This window comes from Babylonia areolata, chromosome 25, assembly GCF_041734735.1.
Source record: "Babylonia areolata isolate BAREFJ2019XMU chromosome 25, ASM4173473v1, whole genome shotgun sequence".
In the NCBI taxonomy this organism is placed as follows: domain Eukaryota; kingdom Metazoa; phylum Mollusca; class Gastropoda; order Neogastropoda; family Buccinidae; genus Babylonia; species Babylonia areolata.
In genome coordinates this window covers 8,657,282-8,672,677 of record NC_134900.1, presented here as the reverse complement: position 1 = coordinate 8,672,677, position 15,396 = coordinate 8,657,282, and the positions used below count along the sequence as shown (strand labels likewise).

Here is a 15,396-nt window from a genome sequence, read left to right as displayed (position 1 = left end):
TCCACCCATAACCCAGTAGATGCTGCCTAGGATTGAACACAAGACCCTCAAGTTCAAATTGCAGGAGCCAGAAGTATTGTACTGCATACCCTGTTCTTTGTCACAACATATTTCTCTGTGTGAAATTAGGGCTGCTCTCACTGGGCAGGGCACATCACTACAATGAGAGTGCCACTTCTTTTTTCATTTTTCTGTATGCAGATGTATTTGCTTTCCTATCAAAGTGGATTTTTCTACAGAATTTTTGCTAGGGACAATACTCCGTTGTTTTATTTAAATGTACTGAGTGCATGTTACACAAGGGGTGTCAGTTTACTGTTTCATCCAAATGACTAGCATAAGAGGAGAAAATGCCGGTAAGTGTGAGATTTGAACCTGTTTAGCTCAGATTCCCTGGCTTCCTAGAGGGTGTGTTACCACTGGGCCACCACTCCACAGTGCTGACCTTCTCGGATGGGATGGCAAGAATGGTGAAGAAGACCGGCAGGGCCAGCTGCACAGCAGAGATGATGCGGTTGCGCCTGGTGTGGATGGCCTTCTTCACAAACATGCCCCAGAAGCGGGACAGGTTCAACTTAAAACCGCTCAGACGACTGTAGCTGTTGTCCAGCGCCATCTTGGCTGAAAAAAAAAGTTTGGGGAATTCATGTGTGTGGTGTGTACAGACACACGCTAAATTGTTGGATTCAGTCATGTGTGTCCTGTGTGGAGAGCAGATGTGCATTTACTTGTAGGATCAATGTGTGTAGTGTGCGCAGATGTGCATTTACTTGCAGGATCCATGTGTGTAGTGTGCGCAGATGTGCATTTATTTGTAGGATCCATGTGTGTGGTGAGAGCAGATGTGCATTTACTTGTAGGATCCATGTGTGTACTATGTGCAGACGTGCATTTACTTGTAGGATCCATGTGTGTGGTGAGAGGAGACATACATTTACTTGTTGTATCCATGCGTGTAGTGATTGCAGACATACATTTACTTGCAGGATCCATGTGTGTGGTGAGAACAGCCATACTTTTACTTGTAGGATCCATGTGTGTGGTGAGAGCAGACAAACATTTATTTGTAGGATCCATGTCTGGTGAGAGCTGACATACATTTACTTGTAGGATCCTATGTGTGGTGAGAGCAGACATTCATTTACTTTAAGGATCCATGTGTGTTGTGGGAGCAGACATACATTTACTTGTAGGATCCATGTGTGTGGTGAGAGCAAACATATATTTACTTGTTATATCCATGTGTGGTGAGAGCAGACATACATTTACTTGTAGGATCAATGAGTGTGGTGAGAGCAGACATACATTTACTTGTAGGATCCTATGTGTGGTGAGAGCAGACATACATTTACTTGTAGGATCCTATGTGTGGTGAGAGCAGACATACATTTACTTGTAGGATCCATGTGTGGTGAGAGCAGACATACATTTACTTGTAGGATCCATGTGTGTGGTGAGAGCAGACATACATTTATTTGTAGGATCCATGTGTGGTGAGAGCAGACATACATTTACTTGTAGGATCCATGTGTATGGTTAGAGCAGACATACATTTATTTGTAGGATCCATGTGTGTGGTGAGAGAACACATACATTTACTTGTTGGATCCATGTGTGTGGTGAGAACAGACATACATTTACTTGTAGGATCCATGTGTGGTGAGAGCAGACATACAGTTGGATGGTCTCCCGAATCTGTGCCTGTGTGTCCATCTTGAATTAGATTTTGGGGAGGAATTTGTTGAGGGGGGACAAGTCCAAAACTGGTCTCCACCCTCCCGAGACCTTTGGAATCACCAACAACCAGCCGTAAAAACCGGGGCCCGGGTCCGAGAGTTGAGATATAGCCCCATGAGGAGTGGGTGCGATATCTCTTTTTCTAGGATGCTCTCCTGCTCCGTCGAGCTGGGCACCTAAGGAGGAGGAGTGGATCTTAGAGGGGGGAGGTCCTCCACCCAAGACAGCATGTACCCCGACTCTAGCACCGACATAATTCCGTCGTTGAGTCCCAGAGCACACCACTGATGTGCATGCCGGGACAAGTTTCCTACTTGGAGGGGCTGAACGACTGGCGGTGCTGAATCGGGGCCCAGTCATTCGGGGTGCTGCCTTCTGGCCTTGGGCATGGCCGGTCGGCTTGGACGGACATAAGGTGGTTTATTCCTCTGCCACTGATTCAGCACACGCTGCCTTGACAGGCGGCGTGGTATATGGAGGGGCCCTGGTGGCCGGTCTCTTCAATGGCATAGAACCCTGGAGCCCATGAGAGGTGTGGGCCAAATATGAGGCCACCTCCCTGTTTGTCTCTGCCCTGTGGCTGACAAAATGGGGCGGGAACTGGCCGAAGAGGGAGTGCTGCTGTGCTGGGATGGACCGCAGGGCAGCCCTCTCCTCCACAGGAATGTTAGAGAGGCTGAAAATGGCATCACGCCGCGCTAGCACAGTATTGAAGTGAAGGCTGGTAGCTGTATCTGCAGCTGCCGTGAGACCAGATGCTACCCTATTGCCAAAAGCGTGTAACCTCTGGTCGGTGAAGAGGCCCTGGCGGGACAGAGGAAGGAGACCCCTTGTCCTGATTAACCGGACACTGTTCCCACAGCTCATTGGCCCTGTGAAGGAACGTGTCGAAGGTGTACGCCGTGGAAACCTCGAGAGGGCAGCGGCGGGCCAATTTGTCCCACTCTGCTAACGTTTTAAAGGATAGGTTAGCTGAAGTGGGGAAGGTGGTGTGCTGTGAGACCAACATCCTGTCCTGTGCGGAGGGCTCTGCTCCGCTGTAGGCAGGGTGGTCCTGTGTGTACCAGGACCACACCCCTCCCTTGGAGGAATCTTTAAGAAACTTTCCCGGGGAAAAGGCGCCCGGGGCAGAGAGGGACTCCCTGCCTGGAGGAGGGATGGAAGCAGCACCCCTGACAGTGCGGGCTGGCTTATTAAGCCATACCTGCACCATTTCTGGCACTCTGAGTTGCCTTGTGGTTCTGGAGTTAGAGTCACATGGCGTAAGGAGGGTCAAGGGTAACAAAGTAGCCTGAGGGACTGATTCGGCATACGTGACCCTATTGGGGAGGGTCAGTTCGAGCTCGGCAAAGTCCGAGTTTGGTTCAGGCTGGTCCCTAGGGAGGCACGGGCTCAATCTGTCCCCCCTGGGATGTGGGTGAAGAGTGCTCATCTGCTTGTTCGTCCTCATCCGACGACAGGGGCTCCCACTCTTGTTCGCAGTCCATCCCCTGCTGGGTGCCATCCCAAGTGGATGTACCCACTGGGGCGTCCTGTGAGCTGTGGTCAGCCCAGCGGGATGAGCTGGGACGATCCCAAGCCGGGACCCTGGCCGCCACTGTTATGTCCTTGACACCTGAAGCGGGTGGGGAGCGTGTGGACCGTAGGTCCAACCATGCTTGGGATGGTGGGAGCCACACCTTTTCAGAGAGGGCGTCCCTGGATGCAAGAGGGACCCACGAGTGCTGTGAGGGGACAAACACCCACTCATCTCACTGTAGGACCGAGGGCTGGGCAGGTGGGGACTGCCGGCTCCGCTGGGCCGAGTAGGGCCCCTGAGCAGCCGTCGGTCCTGACAAGGAGGCCGTTGTGACCGTGGAGGTCACCTGTGGGTTGACAGAGGCCCGATTTGTGGACAGAGTGGCAATATTGGTCGAGGAGCTCGACCTGACCGACAAGAAGTCAATCCCACTTGTCGGGGCTGTGTGTGTCACCCTGTGAGATGTGCTGGGTTGGGTCCGGTGGGGAGCGGACAAGGGGCTGGCCCTTGGTGCTCCCGGCAACCCAGTGTGCACCCTAGGTGCGCCCCAGTACGGGTAGAATGGGGGTAACCTACCGTGGGCACCAGCCATACTGTGACCCAAACCCCAAGGGTCACTGGTGCGTTGACCTCCATGAAGGGAACAACCTGGCCAAGTCGGAGGGAGGTCAGGTCCGACTTGGGTGTCAGTCCCACCCGAAGACGAGCGGGCTGACTGCCCGGAACCGCCTGACACGCACGGGCCTCCCCCAGCAGGGGAGACCAGCCGGATAGCGGGAAGACCTGCAGAGCAGGTTGCCACACGCCCCGAATCCCCTCCCGTGGGGAGACTGGGGTGGCTTGGAAGGGGGTGGGCAAAGTAGAGATCCCCCCCCGGAACCAAATTTTTCTCCCCCCCCAAAAGGAGGTGGGGGAGGGGGGTCGACAGAGAAGGGAGGAGGGGGAACAACAATGGGGCACGTGAGGGCCGTCTCCGAGTGGGGACCCGGGTAATGGCCGGGCGCGGCCTCCCCTTGGGAGTCCGCGCCTAGCTGCGAGTCCCCACAGCACGGAGATGACTTGCCATTCACCCTTCTCCCTGCCTCGCGCTGGGACACCTCGGGAGGCGACGCTCGTACCTCTTTCCCCCCGGTCCCCTTCATGACCGTTTTACTGGTACGAAAGTCGCCTCTGCGATCAGCGTCTAACGACGCCTCGCCGCAGTCCGTATCGGGAGGAATCATGAGCTCCGGGCCTGGGAGAGTCTCTTGCCGAGTCTCAATCCCAGCATCATGATCCCCTGCCTTCGTGGTATGGCACACGAGGCATGGAACCCGCGCTTAGGCACCCAGCGAAAATCCGACCCCCAACAGAGAAAGGAAAGACAGGATCGACTTAGAGGCAGAAAAAATCGAACGAATCGAGGGTGCCGAGTCGAATCGAGTACACAGAATGTAAGAATACAATAAACACAAGCCGCATGCAACAAAATAAGGCCAAAAGGATACGCTGAATAGCCGAAAAAAGCGTAAGACGAGACAGAGCGTAAACCTGACAAGATGGCGTGGAGAGCCTTGGCCAAAGAAATGATTAAGCGCTTATAGTTTTAGAGGCGTTTGATCAGCTGAGAGCGGGTGGGCCCGTCTTTTCACTGTTAGCCGCGCGAAATTTGGCCAAGCAGAGCAAACCAATAGGCCTAGTTTGCATCAGTTTGACATGGTACAGTATATGACACCAAACATACATTTACTTGTAGGATCCTATGTGTGGTGAGAGCAGACATACATTTACTTGTAGGATCCATGTGTGTGGTGAGAGGAGACATACATTTACTTGTAGGATCCATGTGTGGTGAGAGCAGACATACATTTACTTGTAGGATCCATGTGTGTGGTGAGAGCAGACATACATTCACTGTAGGATCCATGTGTGGTGAGCAGACATACATTTACTTGTTGGATCCATGCATACAGTGACTGCAGACATACATTTACTTGTAGGATCCATGTGTGGTGAGAGCAGACATATATTTACTTATAGGATCCATGTGTGTTATGAGAGCAGACATACATTTACTTGTAGGATCCATGTGTGGTGAGAGCAGACATACATTTACTTGTTGGATCCATGTGTGTGATGACAGCAGACATACATTTACTTGTAGGATCCATGTGTGGTGAGAGCAGACATACATTTACTTGGTGGATCCATGCGTGTAGTTATTGCAGACATGCATTTACTTGTTCACACTCACTGACTCAGGCATGTATATACTACATAATTTTATAATTAAAGACATACACACAAACACAAACATACACCCACATGTTTGTACATTAACACATAATGGTTTTGTGTCCACACAGTAAGCTGACTGAACCCGTATAAATGTCTAACTCTCACTTCCATGCCAACACAAACATTCTCCCCATTCCTCTTCTTTGCTCCTGACATCTCTTTCCACAAAGGCACACATTTACCATCCTCCTGAGGAAGGTGGCAGAATGGTTAAGACGGTCACCTGCCAATACAGTGTCCGTGAGGGTATGGGTTTGAATCCCACTCTCGCCCTTCTCCCAAGATTGACTGGAAAATAAACTGAGCATCTAGTCATTTGGATGAGATGATAAACCAAGGTCTTGTGTGCAGCACACACATGGCACACTGAAAAATAACTCATGGCAACAAAAGCACTGCCTTCTGGCAAAATTATGTAGAAGGAATCCACTCTCATAGGCACACTTATGCATACATATGCATACGCTCAAAGCCTGACTGAACACGCTGGGTGCTGTTGCTGGTCAGGCATCTACCTAGCAAATGTGCTGTCACGTATATGGATTTGTCCAAATGCAGTGATGCCTCCTTGAGAAAAAGAAATTGAAACTAAAACTCCCATCCTCCCCAACCCCATACCCCTCACACACACACACACACACACACACACACCCACACACACCCACCCATGTACCTTTCAAACTGTGAGCATCTGGGCCTGCCACTCCGTCCATCACAGGTCTGTCATCGACCCCTGTACTATCCCCAGGCAGTTTCCTATTCTTATTGCCAGAGTCAACGTTTGTTAAATGCATACTGGCAGAACCACTGACGTTACTGGACCGAATCAGATCACTGTTCCTGCTGCTGCTGACTCCCAACACATCACTGGCATTACCAGACTGATTCAGAACACGTTTCCTGCTGCTGCCGTCATCTTCTTCCACCCTACTGGACTCCTCGCTGACAGGTTGTGAAGATACGGCTTTGTCACTGGACTTGCCCACACCACTGACAGTGTTGCTGTCATCTTCTTCCTCCGTACTGGAGCCCTCCCTGGAGCCAGATGGTGAAGTTACACTTTTGCTGCCAGACACGTTGCTGTCATCTTCTACCACTTCTTTGGAGCTCACACTGCTAACAGGTATCTTTGGTCGTGAAGTTAGGGCCTTGTTACTGGGTTCATTGTCGTCATGTGCTGCGTTACTGGCGCCCACCCTGGTAACAGGCATCTCTGCCATCACTATTGATACAAAACAGTGACAAGCACACCAAGAGAGAGACTGAGAGGGGAGAGAGTGAGAGAGCTAGCGACAGAGGTGATGTAAAAGAGATACACATTACTGACAGAAAGATGGAGATGTGTCACATACACACATAAAAAAACAACAACACATAAGGAGATACAAAATACAGACACACACACATGGAGATAAAACACACACAAATGAACTTATCACACTCACACTCACACACACACACACACACTTACTTGAGGAACACCTCCTCCATGGTGGTGGCAGTGGCCCCAAAACTAGTGATGTCCAGCTCAGCGCTCTCTCGCTCAATCACCCTGAACAGTTTTGGGAACAGCGATACATCCTCTTTCGGCAGCAGGTAAGACAACTCCGACCCCATATGGCTCTCCAGTGTAGCCCTCGCCACCTGGCTCTGTATCACGGCCGTTACTCTGGCCTCGTCACACTGTGGCCCTTTCACCATCACCAAGTGGTACCCTGCCCCTGTCATTGATGGACTGATGTGGATATAGATAACCTGTCTCTGTCATCAATGGTGGACTGATGTGGATACCTATATAGGTACCCCGCCCGTCATCATTGATGGACTTATGTGGATACCTATATAGGTACCCTGCCCCTGTCATCACTGATGCATTGATGTGGATACCTATATAGGTACCCTGCCCCTGTCATCATTGATGGACTGATGTGGATATCTATATAGGTAGCCATCTATAAACAATTTAAACAGATATCAGTGCAACAGTACCAGTAGCAAAGTCACACTATAGGAACATTCCAATTGAGCTATGTAACAGGGATCCAGCAACTTATTCAATGCATGCGTGCATGAGTGCGTGTGTGTGAGAGAGAGAAAGAGAGACAGCATGTGAGAGAGAGAGTGAGTGAGTGAGTGAGTGAGTGTGTGTGTGTGTGTGTGTGTGTGTGTGTGTGTGTGTGTGTGTGTGTATGTGTGTGTGTGTGTGTGTGTGTTTGTGTGTGTGTGTGCATATGTGTGACCTGTACAGCCACTTCCGTGTGCAAAAAATCTACACAGTGACATCTTCCTTGGAACCGAAGGATAACCATTATTATTATTACCACAGAGTTTCTTCAAAAAGAGGGAGGTGCCACAGCACTTCACCATGCCATCTGCCATAATGGCGATCCAAATGTTATTTTCATTGAAGGAGTACAACATTTTATCATTTTTTTCGATCTGACAGTTTGACATCAACCTATTGTACAGTTTATTCAAGAAGAGAAAGATACCACAGAACTTTATTTCATTTATTTCAGTTTTATTCAAGTGGATCAATTGCCGTCAGCTTACCACAGAAATTATTCAAGAAGAGAGAGATACCACAGCACACTATTTCATTTATTTCAATTTTATTCTAGTGGACCCATTGTCGTCAGCCTACCATAGAGCTTCTTCAAGAAGAGGGAGGTGCCACAGCACTTTATTTCATTTATTTCAATTTTATTCTAGTGGACCAATTCCCGTCAGCCTACCGTAGAGCTTCTTCAAGAAGAGGGAGGTGCCACAGCACTTTATTTCATTTATTTCAATTTTATTCTAGTGGACCAATTCCCGTCAGCCTACCGTAGAGCTTCTTCAAGAAGAGGGAGGTTCCACAGCACTTGACCACACCCTCGGCCATGATGGCGATGCGGTCACCCAGGACGTCTGCTTCGTCCATGAAGTGGGTGGACAGCAGCATTGTCCGCCCCTTGCAGTGGCGCTGCAGGATGTCCCATGTCTGGCGCCGTGCCCCAGGGTCCATGCCTGCTGTCGGCTCGTCCAGTATCACAATCTGCACATGTGGAGAAAGTTGGGAGGAGTGGGGTGGGACATTGAAATTGTCGAGCACTTCCATTCTGTGTATGAATGTGTTGTGCATGCAAAAAAATACAAAAAAATGGAAGTGGGTATGATTATGAAATGGGAATAATGGGTGAGTGCAATTGCCTTCCATTCCTTCCATGCTGTGTGTCTATGTGTTGTGCACATTGCCATCCATTCCTTCCATGCTGTGTCTATATGTTGTGCACATTGCCTTCCATTCCTTCCACACTGTGTGTCTATGTGTTGTGTACATTGCCTACCATTCCTTCCTTGCTGTGTGTCTATGCGTTGTGCACATTGCCTTCCATTCCTTCAACACTATGTGTCTATGTGTTGTTCACATTTCCTTCCATTCCTTCAACACTGTGTGTCTATATGTTGTATACATTGTCTTCCATTTCTTCAACACTGTGTGTCTATGTGTTGTGTAAATTGCCTTCCATTCCTTCAACACTGTGTGTCTATGTGTTGTGTACATTGCCTTCCATTCCTTCAACACTGTGTGTCTATGTGTTGTGTACATTGCCTTCCATTCATTCAACACTGTGTGTCTATGTATTGTGCAAATTGCCTTCCATTCCTTCCATGCTGTGTGTCAATGTGTTGTGCACATTGCCCTCCATTACTTACATGCTGTTTGTTTATGTGTTGCGCGAATTTCCTTCCATTCCTTCAATACTGTGTGTCTATGTGTTGTGTACATTGCCTTCCATTCCTTCTATGCTGTGTCTATGTGTTGTGCATACTGCCTTCCACACTGTGTCTATGTGTTGTGGACAATGCCTTCCATTGCTTCCACACTGTGTATGTGTTGTGCACATTGACTTCCATTCCTTCCATGCTGTGTGTCTGTGTTGTGCACATTGCCTTCCATACTGTGTGTCTATGTGTTGTGCACATTGCCTTCCATTCCTTCAACACTGTGTCTATGTGTTGTGCACATTGCCTTCCATTCCTTCCATACTGTGTGTCTATGTGTTGTGCACATTGCCTTCCATTCCTTCAACACTATGTGTCTATCTGTTGTGCACATTGCCCTCCATTCCTTCAACACTGTGTGTCTATGTGTTGTGCACATTGCCTTCCATTCCTTCCATACTGTGTGTCTATGTGTTGTGCACATTGCCTTCCATTCCTTCAACACTGTGTGTCTATGTGTGGTGTACATTGCCTTCCATACTGTGTGTCTATGTGTTGTGCACATTGCCTTCCATTCCTTCAAACACTGTGTGTCTATGTGTGGTGTACACTGCCTTCCATACTGTGTGTCTATGTGTTGTGCACATTGCCTTCCATTCCTTCAACACTGTGTGTCTATGTGTTGTGCACATTGCCTTTTATTCCTTCCATGCTGTGTGTCTATGTGTTTTGGACATTGCCTTCCATTCCTTCCATGCTGTGTGTCTATGTTTTGTGTACACTGCCTTCAACTCCTTCAACACTATGTGTGTATGTGTTATGGACATTGCCTTCCACTCCTTCAACACTATGTGTCCATGTGTTGTGGACATTGCCTTCCATTCCTTCAACACTGAGTGTCTATGTGTTGTGGACATTGCCTTCCATTCCTTCAACACTGTGTATCCATGTGTTGTGTACTTTACCTTCCATTCCTTCCACACTGTGTGCCTATGTGTTGTACAATTGCCTTCCGTTCCTTTCATGTTGTGTGTCTACGTGTTGTGCACATTGCCTTCCATTCCTTCAACACTGTGTGTCTATGTGTTCTACACATTGCCTTCCATTCCTTCCATGCTGTTTGCCTATGTGTTGTGCACATTGCCTTCCATTCCTTCCACACTGTGTGTCTATGTGTTGTACACATTACCTTCCGTTCCTTTCATGCTGTGTGTCTATGTGTTGTGCACATTGCCTTCCATTCCTTCAACACTGTGTGTCTATGTGTTGTACACATTGCCTTCCATGCTGTTTGTCTATGTCTTGTGCACATTGCCCTCCATTCATTCATCACTGTGTGTCTATGTGTTGTGGACATTGCCTTCCATTCATTCAACGTCTATGTTTTGTGGACATTGCCTTCCATTCATTCAACATCTATGTAATGTGGACATTGCTTTCCATTCCTTCAACACTGTGTGTCTATGTGTTGTGGACATTGACATCCATTCCTTCCATGCTGTGTGTCTATGTGTTGTGCACATTGCCATCCATTCCTTCCATGCTGTGTCTATATGTTGTGCACATTGCCTTCCATTCCTTCCACACTGTGTGTCTATGTGTTGTGTACATTGCCTACCATTCCTTCCTTGCTGTGTGTCTATGCGTTGTGCACATTGCCTTCCATTCCTTCAACACTATGTGTCTATGTGTTGTTCACATTTCCTTCCATTCCTTCAACACTGTGTGTCTATATGTTGTATACATTGTCTTCCATTTCTTCAACACTGTGTGTCTATGTGTTGTGTAAATTGCCTTCCATTCCTTCAACACTGTGTGTCTATGTGTTGTGTACATTGCCTTCCATTCATTCAACACTGTGTGTCTATGTATTGTGCAAATTGCCTTCCATTCCTTCCATGCTGTGTGTCAATGTGTTGTGCACATTGCCCTCCATTACTTACATGCTGTTTGTTTATGTGTTGCGCGAATTTCCTTCCATTCCTTCAATACTGTGTGTCTATGTGTTGTGTACATTGCCTTCCATTCCTTCTATGCTGTGTCTATGTGTTGTGCATACTGCCTTCCACACTGTGTCTATGTGTTGTGGACAATGCCTTCCATTGCTTCCACACTGTGTATGTGTTGTGCACATTGACTTCCATTCCTTCCACGCTGTGTGTCTGTGTTGTGCACATTGCCTTCCATACTGTGTGTCTATGTGTTGTGCACATTGCCTTCCATTCCTTCAACACTGTGTCTATGTGTTGTGCACATTGCCTTCCATTCCTTCCATACTGTGTGTCAATGTGTTGTGCACATTGCCTTCCATTCCTTCAACACTATGTGTCTATCTGTTGTGCACATTGCCCTCCATTCCTTCAACACTGTGTGTCTATGTGTTGTGCACATTGCCTTCCATTCCTTCCATACTGTGTGTCTATGTGTTGTGCACATTGCCTTCCATTCCTTCAACACTGTGTGTCTATGTGTGGTGTACATTGCCTTCCATACTGTGTGTCTATGTGTTGTGCACATTGCCTTCCATTCCTTCAAACACTGTGTGTCTATGTGTGGTGTACACTGCCTTCCATACTGTGTGTCTATGTGTTGTGCACATTGCCTTCCATTCCTTCAACACTGTGTGTCTATGTGTTGTGCACATTGCCTTTTATTCCTTCCATGCTGTGTGTCTATGTGTTTTGGACATTGCCTTCCATTCCTTCCATGCTGTGTGTCTGTTTTGTGTACACTGCCTTCAACTCCTTCAACACTATGTGTGTATGTGTTATGGACATTGCCTTCCACTCCTTCAACACTATGTGTCCATGTGTTGTGGACATTGCCTTCCATTCCTTCAACACTGTGTGTCTATGTGTTGTGGACATTGCCTTCCATTCCTTCAACACTGTGTATCCATGTGTTGTGTACTTTACCTTCCATTCCTTCCACACTGTGTGCCTATGTGTTGTACAATTGCCTTCCGTTCCTTTCATGTTGTGTTGTCTACGTGTTGTGCACATTGCCTTCCATTCCTTCAACACTGTGTGTCTATGTGTTCTACACATTGCCTTCCATTCCTTCCATGCTGTTTGCCTATGTGTTGTGCACATTGCCTTCCATTCCTTCCACACTGTGTGTCTATGTGTTGTACACATTACCTTCCGTTCCTTTCATGCTGTGTGTCTATGTGTTGTGCACATTGCCTTCCATTCCTTCAACACTGTGTGTCTATGTGTTGTACACATTGCCTTCCATGCTGTTTGTCTATGTCTTGTGCACATTGCCCTCCATTCATTCATCACTGTGTGTCTATGTGTTGTGGACATTGCCTTCCATTCATTCAACGTCTATGTTTTGTGGACATTGCCTTCCATTCATTCAACATCTATGTAATGTGGACATTGCTTTCCATTCCTTCAACACTGTGTGTCTATGTGTTGTGGACATTGACATCCATTCCTTCCATGCTGTGTGTCTATGTGTTGTGGACATTGCCTTCCATTCCTTCAACACTGTGTGTCTATGTGTTGTACACATTGCCATCCATTCCATCCATGCTGTTTGTCTATGTGTTGTGCACATTGCCTTCCATTCCTTCCACACTGTGTGTCTATGTGTTGTACACATTACCTTCCGTTCCTTTCATGCTGTGTGTCTATGTGTTGTGCACATTGCCTTCCATTCCTTCAACATTGTGTGTCTATGTGTTGTACACATTGCCTTCCATTCCTTCCATGTTATGTGTCTATGTGTTGTGGACATTGCCTTCCATTCATTCAACACTGTGTGTCTATGTGTTGTGGATATTGCCTTCCATTCATTCAACACTGTGTGTCTATGTGTTGTGGACATTGCCTTCCATTCATTCAACGTCTATGTGTTGTGGACATTGCCTTCCATTCATTCAACGTCTATGTCTTGTGGACATTGCTTTCCATTCCTTCAACACTGTGTGTCTATGTGTTGTGGGCATTGCCGTCCATTCCTTCCATGATGTGTGTCTATGTGTTGTGGACACTGCCTTCCATGCTGTGTGTCTATGTGTTGTGTACACTGCCTTCCATTCCTTCCACACTGTGTGTCTATGTGTTGTGCACATTGCCTTCTATTCCTTCCACACTGTGTGTATATGTGTTGTACACATTGCCTTCCATTCCTTCAACACTGTGTCTATGTGTTGTGGACATTGCCTTCCATTCCTTCAACACTGTGTCTATGTGTTGTGGACATTGCCTTCCATTCCTTTAACACTGTGTCTGTGTTGTCTACATTGCCTTCCATTCCTTCCACACTGTGTGTCTATGCATTGTGCACATTTCCTTCCATGCAGTGTGTCTATGTGTTGTGTACATTGCCTTCCATGCTCTGTGTCTATGTGTTGTGCACATTGCCTTCCATTCCTTCCATGCTGTGTGTCTATGTGTTGTGTACATTGCCTTCCATTCCTTCAACACTGTGTGTCTATGTGTTGTGCACATTGCCTTCCATTCCTTCCACGCTGTGTGTCTATGTGTTGTGCACATTGCCTTCCATTCCCTCCACACTGTGTGTCTATGTGTTATGCACATTGCCTTAATAAATAATAATAATAATGGTATTCATATAGCGCTGAATCTTGTGCAGAGACAAATCAAAGCCCTTTTACACCAGTCATTTACACGCATGCATAACTCTAAAACTGTAGAAACTTAAGACAAGGAAGGGCAGGCAAGGGAGGCTATTTTGGGAAGAGGTGGGTTTAAGGCCAGACTTGAAAGAGCTGAGTGAGGAGAATTGACGAAGTGAAAAAGGAAGTTCATTCCAATTGCAAGGTCCAGAGACAGAGAAAGAATGGCGGCCAACAGTCGAGTGTTTGAATCTGGGTATGCGTAAACAGAGTGGATCCGAAGCCGATCATAGTGAGCGAGATGGAGTGTAGAGGTGAAGGCAGCCGCAGAGATAGGAAGGGGCAGTTTTGTGAATACATCTATAACATAGAGTGCTGATCTTGTACTTTATTCGGTGTGAGACAGGGAGCCAGTGGAGATGTTGCAAAAGAGGAGTGATGTGCTGAGATCTTTTCTTTCTGAGGACAAGTCGGGCAGCAGAGTTTTCTATGCGCTGAAGGGACTGAATGGATGAAGCAGGCAAACCAGACAATAGAGTTACAGTAGTCAAGGTGAGAGAGAAAGAGAGAAACAACAAGTCTAGATGTTGCATCAGTGGACAGATATTTCCGGATGGCACTGATGTGCCTTCCATGCTGTGTCTGTGTGTTGTGTACACAAACAAATATAAAAAGATGGGGGACACTTTTGTAACCCCTTCTTCAAAAATGCCTACTCCAAACAAGGGAATTGTGGGGTCTGAGCTTAGTGCATAAGCTCTCAACTTACAGTCCACATCAGATACTTTGTTTCTTGGTTTCTTCTTCTTTGTTCGGGGGCTGCAATACTCACATTCACTCCTATGTACACGAGTGGGCTTTTATGTGTACAACCGTTTTTACCCCGACATGTAGGCAGCCTTACTCCGTTTTCGTGGGTGTGCATGCTGGGCATGTTCTTGTTTCCATAACCCAACAAACACTGACATGAATTACAAGATCTTTAATGTGCGTATTTGATCTTCTGCTTGCGTATACACACAAAGAGGGTTCAGGCACTAAGCAGGTCTGCACATATGTTGACCTGGGAGATCGGAAAAATCTCCACCCTTTCCCCACTTGTCGCCCCTACCGAGATTAAAACCCAGGACCCACAGACTGAAAGTCCAATGCTTTAACCACTCAGCTATTGCGCCCGTCTATTTCTCAGTTTGATCATATTGCTTCTGACATTCTGTTTTCTTCCAATTCATTAGTAACGTGACTGATTCCATACAGATCAGCAATGTAAAGCCAAATCCAGTATCACCTCTCAATAAGACTTGAATGGTTTATGGTACCAATTTGGAGTCACAAAACAGTACCACCAGTAGGCACTACAGCAGGAAAAGAGAAGAAGAAAATCTGTGCCTCTGGTTTGGAAATATGTCCCTTCTTTTTTTCCTTTTGTCAATTATGTAGGATCATACACTCTGACTAGATCAAGTAGATACCCCTGGAAACAGAGTATGGCTGCCTAGATGGCAGGGTAAAAATGGTCAAACATGTAAAAGCCCACTGGTATACATACGAGTGAATATGGGAGTTA

At 47.2% G+C, this 15,396-nt stretch overlaps 1 protein-coding gene across 1 annotated transcript in view; it reads right to left on the bottom strand.

Annotated features, from left to right (window-relative positions):
* Positions 1-15,396, bottom strand: part of LOC143299411 (phospholipid-transporting ATPase ABCA3-like) — an 85,309-nt gene that overhangs the window by 33,032 nt on the left and 36,881 nt on the right. The window contains exons 12-15 of the mRNA XM_076612595.1: positions 8,360-8,570; positions 7,005-7,254; positions 6,207-6,730; positions 446-621 (exon numbers count right to left, since the gene is read on the bottom strand). Coding sequence (XP_076468710.1) covers positions 446-621; positions 6,207-6,730; positions 7,005-7,254; positions 8,360-8,570 — 1,161 coding nt within the window. The remainder of the gene's footprint in view (positions 1-445; positions 622-6,206; positions 6,731-7,004; positions 7,255-8,359; positions 8,571-15,396) is intronic.